General features: G+C 35.4%; 1 protein-coding gene across 1 annotated transcript in view; it reads left to right on the top strand.

Moving 5' to 3' along the window:
• The first annotated feature begins 3,201 nt into the window (after window positions 1–3,201).
• Window positions 3,202–23,360, top strand: part of LOC138699584 (uncharacterized) — a 36,916-nt gene continuing 16,757 nt past the window's right edge. Inside the window, exon 1 of the mRNA XM_069825586.1 lies at window positions 3,202–3,371. Coding sequence (XP_069681687.1) covers window positions 3,367–3,371 — 5 coding nt within the window. The 5' untranslated portion in view covers window positions 3,202–3,366. The remainder of the gene's footprint in view (window positions 3,372–23,360) is intronic.

Raw genomic sequence — 23,360 nt, 5'->3', positions numbered from 1 at the left:
ATACTATTGTTAATAATAATAATAATAATAATAATAATAATAATAATAATAATTGTTATTAATATTATGTAATAATAGGCCTACTATTAATAGCAATTATTATTATTATTATTATTATTATTAGGCCTATTACATTTTGTATTACATATTCTGCTTCATATAAACCAAATAAATTAACTTTTTTGTTTAACAATTGAAAAGAGTACAACGTAAGTGGAGAAAAGGGCTCATTTCAATGTCCTTGAAGAATATTTATACGTTTATAGGCACACTGGTATTCAAATATACCTGACCCCTACAAAACAATAGTGATTGATAATTTGTTCGTGTATTTTTTTTAGTTGGTTATTTAATGACGCTGTATCAGCTACTAGGTTATTTAACGTCTATGAGATTGGTGATAGCGAAATGGTATTTGGCGAGATGAGGCCGAGGATTCGCCATATATTACCTGGAATTCACCGTACGGTTGGGGAAAACCTCGGAAAAACCCAACTAGGTAATCGACCCCAAGCGGGGATCGAACCCGCGCCCGAGCGCAACTTCAGACCGGCAGGCAGGCGCCTTAACCGACTGAGGCTCGCCGTTGGCCTCTTGTTAGTGTAAGTGTGGCTTAATTCTATTAGTTACCGGTATTACTTCTACGAATAGATGGTGAAAATAACAGTTAGTGTCGCCAATATTACCGGTACGGTAATGGGGGTGGGGGTCGGCGAAAGAAAATCTCGTTCGAAAGTGCTTCGCGCCTTCAAAACGGCCTGGAGAATAAATGTTTAAAATGTTATGTACAGTAGTGGAGGGGGGGGGGGGAGAAAAAAAAAACGGACCGACCCTTTCGTGGTTCGAATCCTGCCTGGGATGGAAACTTTTTTTTGTTCCTTATTCAAATTTATTCCCAATACTTTTCGATTGCAGCGAGTGAGGGAAAGAAGACAGAGGACGGACACTGGAAAGTTTTCTTTTCTCAATCGTACTATCAGGGACTGGAATGCTTTACCTGCAGACTTACTAAAGGCTTTACCAACAACCAAAAACGTATTTAAAAATAGGCTTAAGGACTTTACTAATAGACGGTAATTATACACAGCATTTAAAGGGTGTAAATGATATTTTGTTATTGAAGTGTTGTTCAGTGAAGAATTATGTTGTGTCAGTGAAGTGTGTTGTGTAAGTGAAACGTGTTCCTGTCAGTGAAGCTTTATAGTTTATAGTGGCAGTGCAAAGTATTTGAACAGTGAAATGTTTTTGAAGTGTTAATGAAATCAGGATAGAATCAGTGAAATGTGTCGTAGTTCCAGTGCTGTGAGTGAGTTGACAGCGAAATGAGTGTAATGTTGAAAGATTCTTGTGCAGATATGAACATATCATACTCGTGGGTTTTAGTTCGAACTTACGTTTAAGATACAAATTAGATTTATTTTAAACGTTATTTTAAGTGATCGTGCTTCATTTAATTTAGCATATTCCCTGTTATTATTATTATTATTATTATTATTATTATTATTATTATTATTATTATTTATTATTATTATAAATTATTCTTAGTATTAATTATTAGTATTATTATTAATTGTATTTTTAATTAATAAGTTTATTATTGTCATTATTGAGTGTAATTAGTTACCACTCCCACCGGGTATATACCCATTGCAGTGTGAATAAATACATACATATTTTATTATTTGATTAACTTATTATTCCCAGAACATGAATTTTACCAGCTTATTTTCTAATGGCTTTCGAAATGGGCTACGTCAACAGTCAATTTCAATAGTTTACTCGCTATCTTGTGAATGCGGGCGTGGCATGCGCAGTGGCTCATTTCGGGGACTTCGATTATTCCGTCGGTCCGGTTTTTTTGCCACTACTGTACACAGCTTTTAACAACACATTCCATGTTCTTTTATTTTATTTACGTGCAGTAGTTTAACTCATTATTTGTGTAAAAAAGTCTACTTAGCAACCGCCTTTCTAAAAACACCAATTTTACACAGTGGTCGTTTAATGCAGTTTTCACTATACTTTTGTGCGAGATCGTGCGTACTTGCTTGCTTTCCGCACAAAACCAATACGCGGTAAGTGTGAAATACCACATTCAGTATTCCCAACGTAACACACATAACAATTTCCCTCTTCTTACCGCTTAAGCGCCATATTCATTTTACTGCTTTAGGCTTTTAACATATTATTTTTAGAGACGTTTAACATAGTAATAATTATAAATTGGAAACTTACCACTGCAATTTCACCTAAATAGCACTGTTAATTATTGTTTTTAAATATTTGCAAAAATTAAGTAAACTCTACCTACAACACCACAAAAGTTGCTGCATTAGTAATGCAAGTAACATTAAGAAAGGAGTGAAAAAATCAACAAGATTCCAGATGCCGATGTTATTACTGCAATATGTTATATAAATAATTTTTTTCAGTAGGTTATTTTACGACGCTTTATCAACAGCTTAGGTTATTTAGCGTCTGAATGAGATGAAGGTGATAATGCCGGTGAAATGAGTCCGGGGTCCAGCACCGAAAGCTACCCAGCATTGGCTCATATTGGGTTGAGGGAAAACCCCGGAAAAAACCTCAACCAGGTAACTTGCCTCGACCGGGAATCGAACCCCGGCCACCTGATTTCGCGGCCAGACGTGCTAACCGTTACTCCACAGGTGTGGACTATATAAATAATATTGTTAAAATATTAAAATGAAAAATAAATAATTACATAACCTTACCGTTTGTTTTAAGTTCGCATTTATAGACTGGGGGAGGGGGGGAAGACAGACGTATATCACGGCCTGCTGGAATATAGTAAACACAGAAAACATTTTATAGCAACAATGTTGAAGATAGATATTTTAGTTTTTAAAAGTTGCCGTCATTGAACAGAAACCAAGATGGAGATTTCATTGCAACTAATTAGAAATTCGTCTTTCAGGTATGTAATAAACGATCTTCGCACAAAATAATGTACGATTCACGAGCGGTATGTTTTCTTTCAATTCTCGGAAATTAAAAAAGCTCAACTACGTTTCGCTTTTTCAATCTTTTCCTCGAACATGAAAACATCAACATACCGCTCTTGTAACGCATATTACTATTCTGTAGGAGCGAGTCGCGCAGGAGTGATTGTGAGAATATTCCCGTTTTGAAGGACAAGTGATTGCAGTTCTGCGCAAGAAGCGAACCCGCATGAAGATGGCGATCGTGTGTCTCAGGCGACCCGGAATTCAGGCATTAGCTTGACTGCCTACGTCAGTCTCTCAAGGCAAACAAACCTAGCTCGTTCGATGTGTTGATAACGAAGACGTGCGGTTTCCGTCAGTTTGGAGACCCGAGTACACGCGGCGGGCAGAGGAGAACAACATGTCGTGAGTACCGCACCGTAACACTACTTATTTAACGACAAGTTCACACTACAGCAGCTATCGAACGTCTTTGCGATAGTGGAACCATTACGAAATGAGTACTATATCATATGACTGCGTTAAGAGAGAAGTTTTATATGATATTCTTGTTGAATTTGGTATTCCCAAGAAACTAGTTCGATTAATTAAAATGTGTCTCAGTGAAACGTATAGCAGAGTCCGTATAGGTCAGTTTCTGTCAGATGCGTTTCCAATTCACTGCGGACTAAAGCTAGGAGATGCACTATCACCTTTACTTTTTAACTTTGCTCTAGAGTATGCCATTAGGAAAGTCCAGGATAACAGAGAGGGTTTAGAATTGAACGGGTTACATCAGCTGCTTGTCTGTGCGGATGACGTGAATATGTTAGGAGGAAATCCACAAACGATTAGGGAAAACACGGGAATTTTACTGGAAGCAAGTAAAGAGATAGGTTTGGAAGTAAATCCCGAAAAGACAAAGTATATGATTATGTCTCGTGACGAGAATAGGCCTATTGTACGAAATGGAAATATAAAAATTGGAAATTTATCTTTTGAAGAGGTGGAGAAGTTCGAATATCTTGGAGCAACAGTAACAAATATAAATGATACTCGGGAGGAAATTAAACAAAGAATAATGTTATTATTCGGTTGAGAAACTTTTATCATCCAGTCTGCTGTCAAAAAATCTTAAAGTTAGAATTTATAAAACAGTTATATTACCGGTTGTTCTTTATGGCTGTGAAACTTGGACTCTCACTTTGAGAGAGGAACATAGGTTAAGGGTGTTTGAGAATGAGGTGCTTAGGAAAATATTTGGGGCTAAGAGGGATGAAGTTACAGGAGAATGGAGAAAGTTACACAACACAGAACTGCACGCATTGTATTCTTCACCTGACATAATTAGGAACATTAAATCCAGACGTTTGAGATGGGCAGGGTATGTAGCACTTATGGGCGAATCCAGAAATGCATATAGAGTGTTAGTTGGGAGGCCGGAGGGAAAAAGACCTTTAGGGAGACCGAGACGTAGGTGGGAGGATAATATTAAAATGGATTTGAGGGAGGTGGGATATGATAATAGAGAATGGATTAATCTTGCTCAGGATAGGGACCAATGGCGGGCTTATGTGAGGGCGGCAATGAACCTCCGGGTTCCTTAAAAGCCAGTAAGTAAGTACTATATCACCCATATTTGGGTACTCAGCAAGTTCTTGCTCCAGGATCGTTTCGTCCATCATATCTTTTTTTTTTCTTTCTTAGTAGAATCCACCACCTGATAAGGGCTCAAAATTGGACTTACTGCTATTGAACATGTTTGCAATTGTAAGAGTGTTTGAGATTTTAAATGAAATTTTGGTATTTTTATTTCTGTCTTTATACCCTCCGCAATGAAATTCAGCCTTCTCGCTGATTTCTTCTTAATTGCTCCACATTCCATGCGGCCAGTCTTCGGCGTAGCTCAGTCGGCTAAGGCGCTTGCCTGCGGATCATGAGTTGCGCTCGGGCGCGAGTTTGATTCCTGGTAGAGTTTTTTCCGAGGTTTTTCTCAACCCTAAAGTACATGTCAGGTACTCTATGGCAAATCCTCGGCCTCATCTCGCCAAATATAATCTCGCTATTATCAATTCCATCGACGCTAAATATCCTAGTAATTGATAAAGCGTCGTTAAATAACCAAGTAAAAAAATTCCATCCGATCTAGTGTAGTAACAATAATGCAATTCATAGTCGAAATCATTAACACATCAATATGATGCCAATGAGTTGTTTGAAATTGTAATTGGGAAATGTTTCATTACAGAGAGTTGGATTCATTTGGAAATTACTAACACAGTTGAGTACTTCAGAAGTAGACTAAGTTAAATTAACTATGTTTGCCTTCATACTCCCTGCATTTATTAATAACTCTCATTTGTGTACAAATAACAACTTTTTATTAAATTAAAATTAAGTTTAATATTTCGTTAAACTTTTACACGTTAAAAATTAATTTATGTCAAATATACAGAGTGTTCCAGAAAAAGGTTCCAATATTGAGAGAGAAGGTAGTATGCATCAAAACAAGAAATAAAAGTCCTACAAACATGGGTCCTAAAATTAATATCTTCTGAGAAATGAGCAAATGTTTTCCATCACTATAAGAGTTACATATTTTCCACTCTGAGCTCTTTGGCAAGAAACAAATGAAGAAACAGAATGCAACCGTTTGTCACTACGTACTACAGATACGCAGAGTCCGTGGATATAACCATATGATCTAGGATATAACACGGACTCTGCAGATACGAACTCTAACGTAGTAATACATTTACAGTCGCCATCTAGTTCACAACAATAGAACCAGTCTCAACAATAGTACACAGGCCTTCGGATTTCAACCAGAGATTAACTCGCGATATGATCAAACATGTTAAAGCGAGTATAAATAACAACGAGAAAAAAAACTCTAACGTACTGTCGTCTGCGCGTCCTCTTGATACAAACAGAAACAAAGGTATGCTATATAATACACAGTGACAAAGGTTGGATTCTATTTCTTCATTTATTTCTTACCAAAAAGCTCACAATAGAAGGTATGCTGCTCTTTATAATTATGGTAAACGTTAGCTCATTTCAAGATATTAATTTTAGGACCCACGTTTGTAGGACCTTTATTTCTTGTTTTGATGCATGCTACCTGCTCTCTAAATATTGGAACCTTTTTCAGAACACCCTGTGTAAAAATGTTATTAAAACAAATCAAAATCTCCAAGAAAATTATATAACAAAACAAAAACGTAGAATTAACTTAAAAAAAAACGCTATAGAAATTTGAATTGAAAAGAAACCAAAAGATATTACAATGGCCAATTATGTACATTCTTAGTTCATTCATTCATTCATTCATTCATTCATTTATTTTATTCCATAGATCTTACATGAGCAATGAAGCTTTAAGATGTGGAACATGTCAACATTTTACAATATTACAATTACAATTTTTACAAATTTTTATAGTTTTACAATTTAGTAATTTTCTACAATTTTTACAATGTTGTACAATTTTTTTTTTTTTTTTACATTTTGGCGAGATGTAGTGAGATGTTCCGAATATATTGAATAAGCAGTCGTGGACAGCCGATAAGGGGTGGTCCTCCAGCTTGGACCCATCACCGTAAAAAACAGCTTGTTACGTATCCCTATAATAATATTTGGGGCTAAGAGGGATAAAGTTACAGGAGAATGGAGAAAGTTACACAACACAGAACTGCACGCATTGTATTCTTCACCTGACATAATTAGGAACATTAAATCCAGACGTTTGAGATGGGCAGGGCATGTAGCACGTATGGGCGAATCCAGAAATGCATATAGAGTGTTAGTTGGGAGACCGGAGGGAAAAAGACCTTTAGGGAGGCCGAGACGTAGATGGGAGGATAATATTAAAATGGATTTGAGGGAGGTGGGGTATGATGATAGAGACTGGATTAATCTTGCACAGGATAGGGACCGCTGGCGGGCTTATGTGAGGGCGGCAATGAACCTTCGGGTTCCTTAAAAGCCATTTGTAAGAAAGTAAGTAAGTAAGTAAGTACTTAGTGTTCCGAATAAAAATTCCTCCACCTCTCTACTAATTAAAACTTCTTTCAACCGCACAGGAAGTAATCGTCTACTGCACCTTCCAGAGTGTTTTAGAGTTCAGGAACGTAGCACATGCAATTCTCTGCCTTGGCATGGTTTTCTGGCAGTACTACCATTTCTCTGTATCACTTCACTAACACTGTCCACCTTCCCCATATTTTATATCTTATTTGCCATAGTTAACAATAGATTACATTGAAATATTAGAGGTAGTATGGGTTTTCATTGATGATATAGAAAGGATTTTGGGTCCCGGGCTCTAGGGCTTTTCAGGCATTCATCCGAGGTCGGGACTTGACTCTGTAAGGGTTAAGGCAGGATGGCCTACCTGTCATCACAGGATTCACGATTGCCACCCCGGCGGCCTGTCGCACTTGGACAATCATCGTATCCGGGTTTATTGACGAATATTGTGCAATAGTCTAGCAACTGATTCCTGGTAACGTCATTGTGAAGAAAAACTTTCATAAATTATATACTGTACATGTGTCTGATTTTGAGTAGTTTTGAAGTAATCACAGTTCTTGCTTCCGTAGCAGAGATTCGTGTGAACTTCGCTCGAGTGTTTGGAATTATACTCTACTGTAAATAATTCACACTGCTTGGAACAATGGACAAAACGTTCCTTAAAAATTTACAAAGAACGCGTTCAGTTCACTCTCGGGCGACTACGTAAATTGCTGTAGGATGTGAGGACTTTGAAAACCAGGTTTAATACAAATTTTTCTGGTGTATAATAACGTGATTGTACACTAATACATTTATAATACTACCATTATAATTTTCCTAGATATTTAGAAGCATAATCTTCATAATTTCCACGTTTATGTTCAACTTTCAGGAGGCTGTAACTTAGTCAATTTTAAAATTACGACGTCTATGTTTATATGAACTATTTTCACCACAATTTTAACAAAAATCAGTTCCTAGAGTATTGCACGATCTTCATTAATCAACCGGTATTTAGGGCGCAGAATGGACCAAAGCAAATCTAAGTGTATGAATCCGTCCCGGGCCTGGCCATCGAAAAACTAAGCCAAGCCAAGGTGAGCCAGTGGCCTATTTCCTGCATTCCCTCCATGATCACAAACCCAAGTCAAACATGTTTCTTGCAGTGGCGTTCTATTGTTAGAACTGTTTTCTTTCGCTTTGCAGCCAGAGCAATAAACGTAAAACGAAATAAAAATGCAACCCGTAAAATAAGTTAGCAGCTAAACAAAGAAGTTTTAATTTCTCATAGTTTAACTGTTGGTTGGCAGTTTTCCGACTTATTCACATGAAAGGAATGGACGAAAATACTTATGTGGAATAATGTGAGAGTTTGAGATGTGCGGTAGCCTCGCGGTTAAGACTGCAAAGTCAAATATTGCGGGTTCGATTCCCAATGGGATCATGGATTTTCTCCATCTATCTAATTTTTCCGGCCGTACTATGGCCCTGAGGTTGACTCAGCCCGAAAATGAGTACCGTCCTTCAACTAATTAACCCTCGAAACTTACCTGGGGTCTTTTTGACTCCACATCATATTTTATTGTTAATATCTACATCCATATACTCCCAAACGTTCCAGTAAGATAGATATGCTGTCCTTGGTCATATTAGTTTTCCTTACAATTAAAATTATTATTTTATAATTATATATTGGTTATTCTTTTGATATTTCTTCCTGGGGTCGTGGATGACCCCAGTTATAAAACACATATTTATTTTGCATTTTAAACTTTCACTTATAACACTTATTGATGGAAATAAACCAAAATGCAATCTAAATAGTCTGTCATGTAGGCTGTGGGTAAAAGTTTGTAGGTTTAAGAGTAATTACTCGTATTTATAAAGTAAGGTTCTTGTATTTTCTACTGCAACAGGTGATGAGAATAATTCTATTATTTATATAAATAATATTTATATTATAAATATTATATTATATATATTATATTATATTATAAATAATTATATTACTTGATGCAATAACAATTTAATTTTTTTGTGCTTTATTTCAAGGAAAGTGAAAGTGTTTTCTGATAATTTGAAAAATATAAATAAAGATACAGAATAAACAGTGTGCCATTACAATAATTAAAATAATTCATTCATTCATTGTTTCAACATAATGAGTAACTATAGTTGCAATAAAACTTTGAATTTATATATATATATATATATATATATATATATACTTTTTGAAAAGCTCTTAACGAGCTTTATTAAAAAAAATATATTGGGTGTTCCATTTAAAATAAGAGAGTTGGAGTTACTTCCGGTTAAACCGGAAGTAGAAAAAGCTCGGAAATACCATTATTGAGTTCTTAGCATATGGTTATCCTCACGTACCAAGTTTCATATCACTGAACCGTATGCTTCAAAAGTTATTTAGGTAGTGCATTTATTATTTTAATATTCGATACACTTTTCTGTTTCCTTGACTTAGCAACAATGAATTTGTACAGAAGTATCAAGTGTGGGTAATGTTTGAAAAGCTCTTAATGAGTACTATTCAAAAATAAAAAAAAAATATATTGGGTGTTCCATTTAAAATAAGAGAGTTGGAGTTACTTCCGGTTAAACCGGAAGTAGAAAAAGCTCGGTAATACCATTATTGAGTTCTTAGTATATGGTTATCCTCACATACCAAGTTTCATATCACTGAACCGTATGCTTCAAAAGTTATTTAGGGAGTGCATTTATTATTTTAATATTCGATACACTTTTCTGTTTTCTTGACTTAGCAACACTGAATTTGTACAGAAGTATCATGTGTGGGTAATTTTTTAAAAGCTCTTGATGAGCACTATTCAAAAATAAAAAAAATATATTGGGTGTTCCATTTAAAATAAGAGAGTTGGAGTTACTTCCGGTTAAACCGGAAGTAGAAAAAGCTCGGTAATACCATTATTGAGTTCTTAGTATATGGTTATCCCCACATACCAAGTTTCATGTCACTGAACCACATGCTTCAAAAGTTATTTAGGTGGTGCGGGACTTTTAACTAACCCTGTATATATATATATATATATATATATATATATATATATATATATATATATATATATAGTGCATAAACCTGTAAAATGTCATAATTATTTACAAAAACTATGATTGGGGTCAAAAAATACCCCCAGATAAGTAGCATTCTAAAGCAGCTAAGTTACGAGGGTTAAGGGGTTAGGTGCAGCTTACAGCAGTAAAATTTTGGAAATATTCAACCTTTGTTTCCTTCATTACTGTACCTTGTATAATAATGAAAATTAGTATGTGTAAAACACTGTCCTTCTGCTATATGATAAAAATATTTTTATGATTAAAAAAAATATTTATGTATTTTCTTTCAAAATTCAAAATGGTGGCAGTTCACTATGCAGTGATGAAGCGTTTCCTTCATAACTCAAAAACTATCCAACATTCTGTGATGAAATTTTTGTGTGTATTTATGCATATCATATCTACAATATGATGTAAAATCACTTCTCTATCTATGATAGATTGTCTGATAAAAAATAAATTCATTTTTAAAAATGGTCAAATATCAGTATTTTCTTATAATGCACAATACATTTTTTTTTTTTTTAAGGAATGTAGTTGAAAGAGCATGATATTGTAAACACGAGTTTCAGCAATAAAATAAAAGAGAGAGAACATTAAAAAATTTAACAAGTTTATGAGTTATGAGGGAAACGCTTCATCACGCACAGTGAACTGCCACTGTTTTCGAATTTTGAAAAAAAACTACATATATAAATGATTTTTTTTAATCGTAAAATTATTTTGTTCATATAGCAGAATGACAGTGTTTTACACATACTTATTGTCATTATTGTACAAGATACAGTAATGGAGGAAAAAAATGTTGAATATTTCCAAAATTTTACTGTTGTAAGCTGTACCTAACCCTTTAAGAGAAAATACTGACGCTAGACCCTGGATTCTTTTCGCTGGTATTATCACCTTCATTTCACTCGAAGCTAGATAACCATAGCAGTTGATAAAGCGTCGTAAAATAAACCAATTAAAAAACTGTAAATGTTTTCCAGAAAAAGAATATGTTTTGTAAGTCTAACTTTTTGAAAAAGAGAATAGACAGTCTTTATTTATTTTGCCCGATACGCACTCTGAAGCAGTCATTTGTCACTCTGTTGCGTATTGGTATGTGTTGGGTATAAGGTCATTGGCAATGACAGTCATGTTCGGTCGAGACATTGCAAATTCCACTTGCCAGGACAATATGACAATCATTATCATCATGTAGGATTTTTGTATCCATTGCGATATCAGATACAAATGTTTCTCACGGATGGTCGTTCATACCTTTGTTACTTACTAGTCCTTGTAGATAATATAGTTAATGCCATATTTAGGTATTAAATTCTCGTCCATTCTTTGTGCAAGATAATGCCATGAGAAACAGGGATGTGGGGAAGAAATATTCGAAGGAAAATTACGCTACAAACATTCGAACAGCACATATCTCAAGATTATCTGCCGGGAAACAAACTCTGGTGTTTACCATTAAAAATAATATAGAATTCTTATAATATAAATATCACTAAAAGTATTTCCTTGCTAAACAGGAATTATTCATAACACAATCAAGTAGGAAGTAATGTTTAGACTGTTCCATAAAAATCCCGCAAAGTGTAGATGAGGAAATATCGTACTTGTTGCTGAGTTCTTTCTCAAGAAAGAGTTCCAGGTTTTATTCTCGATGCATTTTATGATTTTTTCGTAAATGAAGCCTCTGTAAGACAGACTTTTGAAGTTTAATTTATATATTCGACCCACAGTAAAATAAAAATAATAGGATTTGGTGGAAATGAAATTCAACTGGAATTCGAACCTAGGCTTCCTGGCTTATAAGTCCAGCTACACACACTACTTTTAGACAGCCATTTTAATTAATTTATTCATTCATAATGTTCTGCCCAAAGGGAGGTCTTTCACTGCAAATCCAGCGTTCTTCAATCTTTTCTATTTTATGCCCTTGTCTTAGTTTGCGCATATGATCCAAATATCTGGTTGAAGACCAGCAGTCCACACCTGTGGAGTAACGGTCAGCGCGTCTGGCCGCGAAACCAGGTGGCCCGGGTTCGAATCCCGGTCGGGGCAAGTTACCTGGTTGAGGTTTTTTCCGGGGTTTTCCCTCAACCCAATATGAGCAAATGCTGGGTAACTTTCGGTGTTGGATCCCGGACTCATTTCACAGGCATTATCACCTTCATCTCATTCAGACGCTAAATAACCTAAGATGTTGATAAAGCGTCGTATAATAACCTACTAAAATAAAAAATAAAATGAAGACCAGCAACGACTAGTTCTGAAGAAGACCAATAACAGGTGGAAACATGTAAACCAGGTACGATAGAATTTAACACGAGAAAGTCATATAATACATATTCCGAAGTGATACAGTGTTAAAAGCTGTGTAATCAAGATGTATATCTTAATGTCGTCTATCATCTGATATCTTCTTCTGCCTCGAACTTTTGTACCATTAAACATTCCTTCGCTAGGCAGTTTCTTCTCAAGCAGTGATCCAACCAATTTCTTTTTTCTCTTTCTGATCAGTTTCAGCATTATTATTTCTTCACTCACTCTTTTTTCTAGCAAAGCTACATTTTTATTCTTTCTGTCCACTTCACACGTTCCATTCTTCTCCATAACTACAATTCAAATGCTTCTAGTCGCTTCTCTTCACTTCGTCGTAATGTCTATGTTTCTGCCCCATACAATGCCACACTCCACACAAAGCACTTAACTAGTCTCTTTTTTATTTCTGTTTCCAGAGGTCCACAGAAGATGCTCCTTTTTCTGTTAAAATCTTCCTTTGCCATTGCTATCCTCATTTTGATTTACTGGCAGCAGCTCATGTTACTGCTTATAGTACATCCCAAGTATTTGAAGCTGTCCACTTGCCATTGTTAAAGGGCATAGTAATTTGTCAAGTCTTTGAACAATTTATTTATTTATTTATTTATTTATTTATTTATTTATTTATTTTGCTAATAATTGTAACATAAAATATAATATATACAGAAAAACTTTAGCTCGCCCCTGAAAGAGTAGAACTCGTGCTCAGGGGCGGATTCCTGAATTGAAAATTATACAATACAATTTGTCTTATGTCTACTATGCAATTATAGTATATAAATTTAAATTTACAATTTTTCAATGTTTATAAAATCCATACATAACTGCTTTAATTTAATACTAGAACTATTAGAATTGACAAGATTATGATATTTAAATATAAATTTGTTATATATTCTTGGGCCTAAATTACTACTAGGATTATTAGTGATAGAAATTTGGAAAATGTTTCTTAATTTATGATAAATAATTCTTCAAAAAACGAAATAATTGAATCAGAAAAATTAAAAAAAAATCGGAGTAGTGTAATCGCAATTTTCTATGCGTGAATACGTCGCTGATAGATTTGCTGTTAAGGTAAATGTCAGTAATGAAAATCAACGTCTCTTTCCAGTTTCCCTGAAAACCGGTATAGCTTCTCTGTGCTGGAACTCCTGGGAGTTGCCGTCTTGTATGCATTGAAAGAAAACAGTCGGTTGCTATAGTAACTACAGTGCTTTATTGTTTACTACCCGTTTCTTATACGTCCACTCCCATTTGCGCTGCATATGCCTCGACATTGTGAATTTTTTCTCTTCACTCAATTTCACTCGCGAATTTTTGCAATTTAACTTGTCGACTGCTGAATGTTGTTCAATTAGGACTGTAGCTAGTTCGTTATGAATCGTTTGACACCATTGCGAACGTTTAATTGATTCGCATTCTCGAGTTACACTGCCTCGACTGCCGCCAATTCATGCCTGACTTTCCTCCTTCTCACGTATCGCTAGATGACATCATCGCTCCAACTCAAGGTCACGTTGGAGATATTGCTCTTTCTCTGTCGATCGTCGTTTACTGCATTGTAATATGACGTGTACTTAGAAATTATACGCATGAAAAATATGTTGGTAGACTTTCTGGAAAGGCGCGTATTATTGGAGTGAACTTACAGACGTATTCATGTCATTCACGTCAAAAACTGTTGGTAGATAGAGTCAGGGTTGCCAGATTGGGCTACAAGTAGCCAATTGGGCTACTTGAAATTTGAATTGGCTATTGATTTTTACCATTGGGCTACTTGCGACTTTATGGGCTACTCAAAAATTTTCGGGGCTATTTTCGGGCTATTTTTTTTTCTGATTTGAATTTGTGGAAAATTAATAATAACAGGTGTAGTAATAGTCTTCCTCTCCGTGAAAAAAACTGTTGCAGTGTACGTCTAGTCTTATTTCACCACCCGCTTAATGGCGTGAAACAAAGTATCTATGCAAAGTATATTGCACAATGTCACATGACCAAGCCAATGTAAGGGGATTTACTCGTTTCACCATCACCAGTATCAGCAGAAATGCAGTGGCGCAGTACAGCCTGCAAGTAGATAATAATCAGTTGCTGTTTTTCCTTCACTTCAAGCGTTAATATTTTTGTGAATGCCGATGTAGTTTATTAAAACAATCTTAAATTAGGAACAGCGTTTGTTGTAAAAGTGATATAGGCCTACAGTTTTTAAGTTATATTAGGGAATTGCTCTTTTGACATTTTTTGTAGCCTAATTATAATGTAGGCTAATTATTTCATTCTGAGTCCGATAGTGGAATAATTAAAAAAAAACTCTGTTATAGAAGTGATATATAGTAACATTTTAAAATTGTGACAGAGAATAACTTGTTATACATTTATTTTGTTTTGTAATCATACTGAAAATGGAAATATTTGCTAATTCGTTGTGTAATTACTGAAAATGGGAAAGTGGGACCCATAAATTGAGAAATATGTATTTGTCAGAGACTGCTGTGAGTTGGTTCGAATCCTACTTACGGGAAAGACAACAATGTGTTGTATCCGGGAATCGAAGCTCCTCCTGGCTTGACATAACATCAGGTATACCACAGGGGTCAGTACTCGGACCATTGTTGTTCACAATATATGTCAATGATATTACATCTCTTGTAAGGCATTGTAACTATCACTTGTATGCTGACGACCTTCAATGCTACATCTCTTCCCGCTTAGACCGAGTAAACGACGCTATAAATAAATTGAACGAAGACATTGACTCGATTGTGACATGGACAAAGACACTCCGTCTTAAAATCAATCCTGGAAAGACACAAGCAATTATATTAGGACACAAACGGCAAACCGACGCTGTAAAACACCTCGACATTTCCCCTGTTAAAGTAAATACAGTGCATATCCCTTTCAGTTCTTCAGTAAAAAATCTTGGCATTCACATGGATAATAATCTCAACTGGGACATGCAAATCACAGAAACCTGCAGAAAAGTATATTCTATTATCCATGTGCTAAAAAGGATAAATGTTCATCTCCCCTCTTGCTTAAAAAAGTCCCTTGTGCAGACACTTGTATTTCCCTATTTCGACTATGCGGACATTTTACTGACTGACCTCTCCAGCGACAACAAAATGAAACTTCAACGTGCTCATAATTTGTGTGTACGTTTTGTAAGCAATGTTCGTAAATATGATCATATTACCCCATCCCTGGAAGCAATAGGTTGGCTTAAACTAGATAAGAAAAGAAATTTACATTCACTTCTCTTTCTCTTCGAAATCTTGAACTCTTCTATTCCTTCGTACCTGTCGTCTCGCTTCACTTACCTTTCTTCCCACCATAATCTGAACACACGCTCTCGTCATGAAACAATACTAACAATACCATCCCATCGCACCTTCTCATACTCATCTTCTTTCACAATAGCCCTGCCAAGACTCTGGAATTCGCTACCTGCAAGCATCAGGGACTGTCGAAATAAAATTGAATTCAAACGAAAACTTACTAGGCACTTGGTCAGTAATTGATTACTTGTAAATAGTTTCTTTAATCTATGACAAAATATTTCAATATTCAGTAATTTCATCACTATACAATTTTGTTATTCTAGATTTAATTTGTAATTCAGTAAATATAAAATATTCATTGTTTCTCTATGATAAATTATCTAGCTTTAATTATTCAGGTAATCTTTTCGTACTTTGATTTTATTGTAATTGTAAATTTAATACTAACTGTAATATTATTTGTAATTGTAATTGTAAATTTAATACTAATTGTAATTTTATTGTTGATATTGTAGTTGGAATCTCCTGGTAGAGGGGCAGAGAAGACCTGACGGCCTTATCTCTACCAGGTTAAATAAATAAATAAATAAATACTAATACTAATACTATACTAAAACTTAAAAACCAATGGTTAAATGATACTTCATTCTCAAACTGGCTTCAGGATGTGAAAGACGGCAGCAATAAAGCAGCTTGTGAAATTTATAAAGTTCAAGTTAAGGGCTCATAAGGGAGACTTGAAAAAAACATTCCGATTCAGTTAAACATATACAGGGTGTTTCAAAAATACGGGGCATAATTTCAGGTATGTATTTCCCACATGTAGACAATCAAAATAGTTCATTACAACATGTGTCCGGAAATGCTTCATTTCCGAGTTATGGCCTTCACCAACATTGAAATTCACCGGAACGTTTTTCTTTCCGCAGATCGTTGCCGTCAAAGGAGACATTAAGAGGGCACTCTGACAGTTCATTCAGAGGCGAAGGTTACATTCAGTGTTGTGTAGGCATTAGACTGTGCGACATGTATTCAAATCAAGAGCTGGCAGAGATACACTTCATGTACGGTAAGACGGATGGCAATGCTGCGCTGGCTCGTCGTTTGTACCAGGAGAGGTACCCACAGCGACAATGTCCAAATCGGAAGACATTTGTACGTCTCCATTACCGTCTGGAAAATTTAACTCTCCTGGTTTGGGAAGGGGACGACCAAGATCTACAACTCCAGAAGTACAGGAGGAGATTCTGGAGGCTGTGAACATGACTCCTTCTATCAGCACACGAAGGGTAGCGTTGCAAGTCAATGTTCCTCAGACGACTGTCTGCAGACTGTTGAAAGAGTATCAATTGTATCCTTATCATTTGCAACGTGTACAGACCCTGTCACCAGCAGATTACCCTGCACGAGTTAGGTTCTGTCAGTGGTTCTTGTAACAGTGTGGTGTAAATCCGAACTTTCCTGCCTTAGTATTATTTACAGATGAAGCACAGTTCACACGAGATGGCATAACAAATTTCCACAATCAGCATGTATGGGCGTATGAAAACCCACGTGCAACTGTTCCATCTCATCACCAGGTGCGGTTCTGCCTCAACATGTGGGCCGGTATCATTGGTGATCGATTAGTTGGACCCCATGTACTTGTAAACAGACTTGCGGGGCAGGCGTACACAAACTTCCTGGAAAACACCATACCTACCTGATGTTTTAGAAGACACTCCACTGATCAATCGTCAACACATTCACTTCTTGCATGATGGCGCTCCTGCACACTTCAGTCGTACGGCTCGTCGGTACTTGGATCGAAGGTTTCCTGATCGATGGATAGGTAGAGGTGGCCCAATTGCTTGGCCTCCACGCTCACCTGATCTGAACCCTCTCGATTTCTACTTGTGGGGCCATTTAAAATCAATGGTTTATTCGTCTCCGGTGCCTGATTTGGAATCCCTTCGGAATCGAATTGTGGCATGTTCTGAGGACATACGCAATACTCCTGGAGTTTGGGATCGTGTTCGCAGGTCAATGAGACATCGATGTGAGGTCTGTATTCAAGTAGAAGGTGGACATTTTGAACATCTTCTGTAATGACAACGACCTGTAGAAAGAAAAACGTCCCGGTGAATTTCAATGTTGTGAGGCCATAACTCGGAAATGAAGCATTTCCGGACACATGTAATGAACTATTTTGATTGTCTACATGTGGGAAATACACACCTGAAATTATGCCCCGTATTTTTTAAACACCCTGTATCTTTCGAGAAATATAAATCGCCATTTATGTTGGGCTAATTTTGCTGAATGTTGGCTACTTTTTCAGCGAGCTTTCGCTACTTTTAGTTATACCAATCTGGTAACCCTGGATAGAGTATCTTTAGAATGATTGCTTGTAAAATCCTATCCGCAATATAGTACAGCATTCAATATATTCACTGACTGGTGTAAGCAAATGATGTGTTATGAACAGTTGGAAGTTGTTTGCTTTTAACACTTTACTGTTAAAAGGTCTACTTACTGTCTAGTAATGGCTGTCTAAAAATTAGCCTATTTGAGAAAGTTTCTTTTTTATCTCTACATATATGTGGGCATAGTCAATAAGCAGTTCGTATTGCGATAACAAGACATTAATGGAAAAATAATATTCGTGAAACCGAAATGCTTTGAAAAAACATGTCTCATAGTTCCCTTGTTTACGAGTTTAGTTACAGAGCTACAATAATGTGACCGTCTACTAACTTTGTGAGGTTTGTTGGATTACGTAATTGTCCTAATTTAAATAACGATACATAGAAATCGCTGCTTATTTGACTTTGTGTTGTTGGCAGTTGAGGTTAAGCTGTTTAGTAGCTTCTTGTTTCTCTAACAAAACGTGTATTACATACATACGCGTGGGTTGTGGGAAAGCCATTAAGTACGTGCGATTCGTTGACAAGTTACTTGAGGCCCGTGCTAGGCTGCCAGCAGACATACGACGGAAATCCCACCTACTGTCAGTGGTTTATATCCGTGTAGAGGCATGAACAGAAAATGAAGTTGCGTAGGCCTAAAGTAATAATAAGGAAGCCACGTATGTCAAATATCAGGATATCATTATTGATCAGAATTTAAAATGGCCTCATCACATTACTTATCTTTGTAAGAGGCTTCGTAAAACAATTTATAAATTCGTTAATCTTCGATGCTACTTACCTATTAGAGTTCTACGAAATGTTTATTTAGCCATTATTCAGTCTATCATTCAATATGGTATAATTGTTTGGGGTGGAAGTACAAAAATTAATCTTAGTCCGTTAAATTTACTACAAAAACGAATAATTAAAATTTGTTTGAAGAAACGTTTCGATTATCCAACTAAATTAATTTATTCTGAATTTAATGTATTTAATATTGAACAAATTTATAAGTATACGCTGTTAAAATTTTATCATAAAAATCGTAATAAGTTTGTATTACAGACACACAATTATGACACAAGACGAAATATTAATTCAACATTAGTAGAACCTAAATGTCTCACATCTGCTGGTCTAAAGCATAGCATAAATTTTGGCCCTCGGTTGTACAATGCTTTAACTAAATTACACCCAGAACTTCTAACATGTAACCCACTAACATATAACAAGAAAATTAGAAACGTGTTAATATCTTCAAGTTGATTAAATAAATTTATAGCCTATGTGTATGAATTAATCAACCTATATTATATTTGTATTCTATAATTTTGAAATATATATTAGTCCTACTTTTCACGTGCGATATTATTCTTCTCTAGTGTTAATATTATATTATATAATTCCATTGCCGCTGTAATTATATTTTAGTTCCTATTTTATTTTACTTATTTATTTATATTATTATTTTTTATTTTAATATTATATCTGAACTGCGACCGAGCACGAGCGCTGCTCATTCGGTCTCAAATTTTGTTAATACTACTGTATCTTCTTTTTATATTGCCTGTATTATTGTATTTGTATTTCTCTTTGTTTTGTTTTGTAATTATATTTCTTTATTCTGTATATTTGAAGTTAAATAAATAAATAAATTTAAATAATAATAATAATAATAATAATAATAATAATAATAATAATAATGATAATAATAACAACATGAAAATGATCAGGAGAAAAAGGAATTGGTTGGGCCACTCGCTGAGAAGAAACTGCATACTGAAGGATGCACTGGAAGGAATGGAGAACGGGAGAAAAGTTTGGGGCAGAAGAAGATAGCAATTAATAGACGACATTAAGATACATGGATCATATCCAGAGACTAAGAGGAAGGCAGAAAATAGGAAAGACTGGAGAATGCTGGGTTTGCAGTGAAGGACCTAGCCTTGGGCAGATCACTTTGAATGAATGAAATGATAATAATAGTAATGATAACAATAATAATTATATTGATAATATGAAACTGATTAGAAAGAAGAAAGGGAACTGGTTGGGTCACTGGCTGAGAAGAAACTGCCTGGAAGGAATGGTAAACGAGACAAAAGTTCGCTGCAGAAGAAGATATCAGATGAAAGACAGCATTAAAATATATGGATCTTATGCGGAGACAAAGAGGAAGGCAGAAAATAGGAAAGATTGGAGAATGCTGAAAGACTTGTCCTTGGGCAGGACGTGATGAATGAATGAAATGATAATAATGATAATAATAATAATAATGATAATAATAGCGAACTCTTATATTTTAAACCATTAACCTTAACTTTTTCTTTTCTACAGGGACATCATTTTATTTTTACTTCAATTTTTATTGTACTTGAGTTTTTGAATGTACTTCACTCCCACCCCTTCTACTAATGAAGTTTCAACTGTTTTCCAGACAGAATCAAGGCCGCTTATAGTAAACAGCACTGAGTTACTCAGTATAGTACGTTCCAGAAATATGTTCGCGTTTTCCAGTGACGAAAGAACTTTTAATATTGAATCATATTTTCGCACAGGTACTGTCCGTTTGCCTACGTCGCATCCCGATTTCCCCCACCTGCTTCTGCACGGCCCTCTGTAAAAGCAGGGCTGTCTTAGCTCTTTTCTGAAAACATTAATTTCTGCTAGGAATTGGACGTTTACGTAATATTACACAACTGTTTAAAATAACTTAAATAAAAGGGCCTCGTTAAGTAATTAACTGTCACGTGATTTCCCTCCTTTCTACGATCCTGCGAAATAACCACTTGGACGGACAGTAGATAACATGTCTGAGTAATTTTATCTATGCGAGTCGGGCAGAAGTGAAGATTGAATTTACATTGCATAAGGTACTCTTTTATAGAGTAGGTACAGAATTATTTCAACATGAGTTACTAGTACGAAGGACGAAACCGGTAATTGGAATTAGATGCAATAGTGCGATAATATGCACAAAAGAACTGAAGCCTGTAGGCTATCGAAATGAATGGCTACCATCTTCAAAAATGTGTTTAAATATCCATATTATGATTATTTTTCAATTGAACTTCATTATTCTCTATATTGTACGCTAATGTGCTGTAGTCAGTATAATATACAGTGCATAATGAATACGTTCGCATGGATAGCTCAGTTCGTGAGTAAAACACTTATTGTTAATACAGTACTGCATTTTGATTAAATAAAAATCTTAATGAAAATTATCGAACTCAAAATCGCGATATTTCCTAGTTTACGTAAATGGATGAAGTACTTTTCTTCCCTCCTATACCTAGTAAAGTGATTTGTTTGTGTTTTAAGCCAGTATCATCCAACTCCAGTTGTGGAAGGGGGTAGCGAACGGGTTTTCCGGTTATCTAAAGGTATAGCCAGGTTAATATTAAAAATGTTAGTAAAAATAAAATTATGTCCCTGTACATTCAATCCACTTAATGATTATTTTGTTATATTAATAATATATTTTTCGTAGCTTCATATCGGGTCCGAATGCCCAAGATCTATAATCTTATTTCAGTCAGAGCTTTGACCTTATCTTCCCATCTAATTTTAACTCTAAAAAGAAATTTTCCTAATTTATGGAGATTGCTAGCGTTTAGAGACCATACATTTTTATATGCCACTGTAGTGCTTATGTTCAAACATTTTTTATCCACTCAACACTTTCTCAAATCATTCGTTGCATCACAATTTAGAGCTACGGTATATGTATTGCGTCTTCCGATAGTTCGCATAACGGAAACTACTTCATATTACATTTGAATAGTAGTGGAAGGATAAGATGGGAAGAGGGACAGTCGTTCCTTAACATGATTATGATGAAGAAAAATAAATAAGACAATGAGTTTAGAATGTAGGAATATTATAAACCTCAGCACGCCCAAGGTTAAGCATTATATACACTAGACTAGGGATCATCAGCTCGAGACAAGCTTGCTCGATTTTTGGTTGGTGACTGAGGAAGCGTTAAGACAAAGTGTTAAGCATGGTATTAGACATATGAAGACCTCCCTCAAAGAAGGTTGTATATCAACGGCTTTTGCATATGATATACAACGTTCTTTGAGGGAGGTCTTCATATCTTCATTGTTATCATGCTGCTATTTCGTCACAAACGATTATCATCGAAAGAAAACAGTGGGAAATTAATGCGTGTCGTAGGCTATACCATCAGACTTAACACAATCACGGAACTTTCAAAGAAACATGTTAACTACACGGAAATTCCCCAGTAAGTATCCTGGGTGTCGTAAGGTACAGCTTTCGTCAGTCCACCACGGCTTAAACATTAAAATTAACTACTCGTACTTAAAACGTCATACTATATTATCGTAAAGTCACCAATTTACGTAAAAAGTGCTGACAGATTCGAAGTAACTCAAGATATTTTTGAAATGGCATCGTGTAACATCACCGTGACCCGAAGTGAACTTATAATATATTCTCTGTTCACGAGTGCGGCCACTTTTCTTTTGACAGTTGTACGTTGTTTAGTTATTGTGTAGACCTAAATGTAATTTGAAATTTGTACGATTTTCTTCACGCCGGATTTCACGACTTGTCATCCTATTCTGAGGTGTGGAAAAAGACGTAAAATTTATTCATTGCGTTCCGACGTTAAGATTATCAGAGCAATCCAAATGAAGAGCTTGCAGGTAATTACCATAACATTACATTTATGTCACAAAAATTACGCTTTTCACATGTAACATTATATTCGACCTATACCAATAGAAAAAGTTAAAGGATTTTGTGGAACGATATTCAATTTCGGTTGCCATGGAAATGCTTATGTCAGATCCAGGAAGCATTTTCGTTCCCAAACAAGTTAGGAGAGTTATCGGTTAGTATATCCTGCTTACGTCAGGACGCTACGAAAGGTATAACCTAGTTCGGTACATAATAATAATGGACCATGACAACTGTAAGTGGGATTGCTACTAAATTGAAATGATCTGTCCAGCTACTTTTTGACCATATAAACGCACTAACACTGCGAAACTAGCTCTGTACAAAATATTAGTGCTACATATGACAGAAAATATAATTATGTCGATAATAATACTGAACTAGTATATACAATCTATATTATAGAACATAATAGTAGGCCTAAATATTATACACATTAACTGTAAATACTCTATATATAATATATACAATTAATTCGTTTAACGAAATCAACTCCGTTACGGTGAACAAAAACATATAGGCCTATTCTGAGCTTATGAAATTCATATCTTTTACCATAAAACTGCTAGCAAAAAATTTTTTTAAGCTAAGAAAATGTTCTT

This window comes from Periplaneta americana, chromosome 5 (assembly GCF_040183065.1).
Source record: "Periplaneta americana isolate PAMFEO1 chromosome 5, P.americana_PAMFEO1_priV1, whole genome shotgun sequence".
Lineage (NCBI taxonomy): Eukaryota > Metazoa > Arthropoda > Insecta > Blattodea > Blattidae > Periplaneta > Periplaneta americana.
The sequence above is the reverse complement of the archived record's forward strand: the minus strand, read 5'-3'. Positions and strand labels throughout refer to the sequence as shown.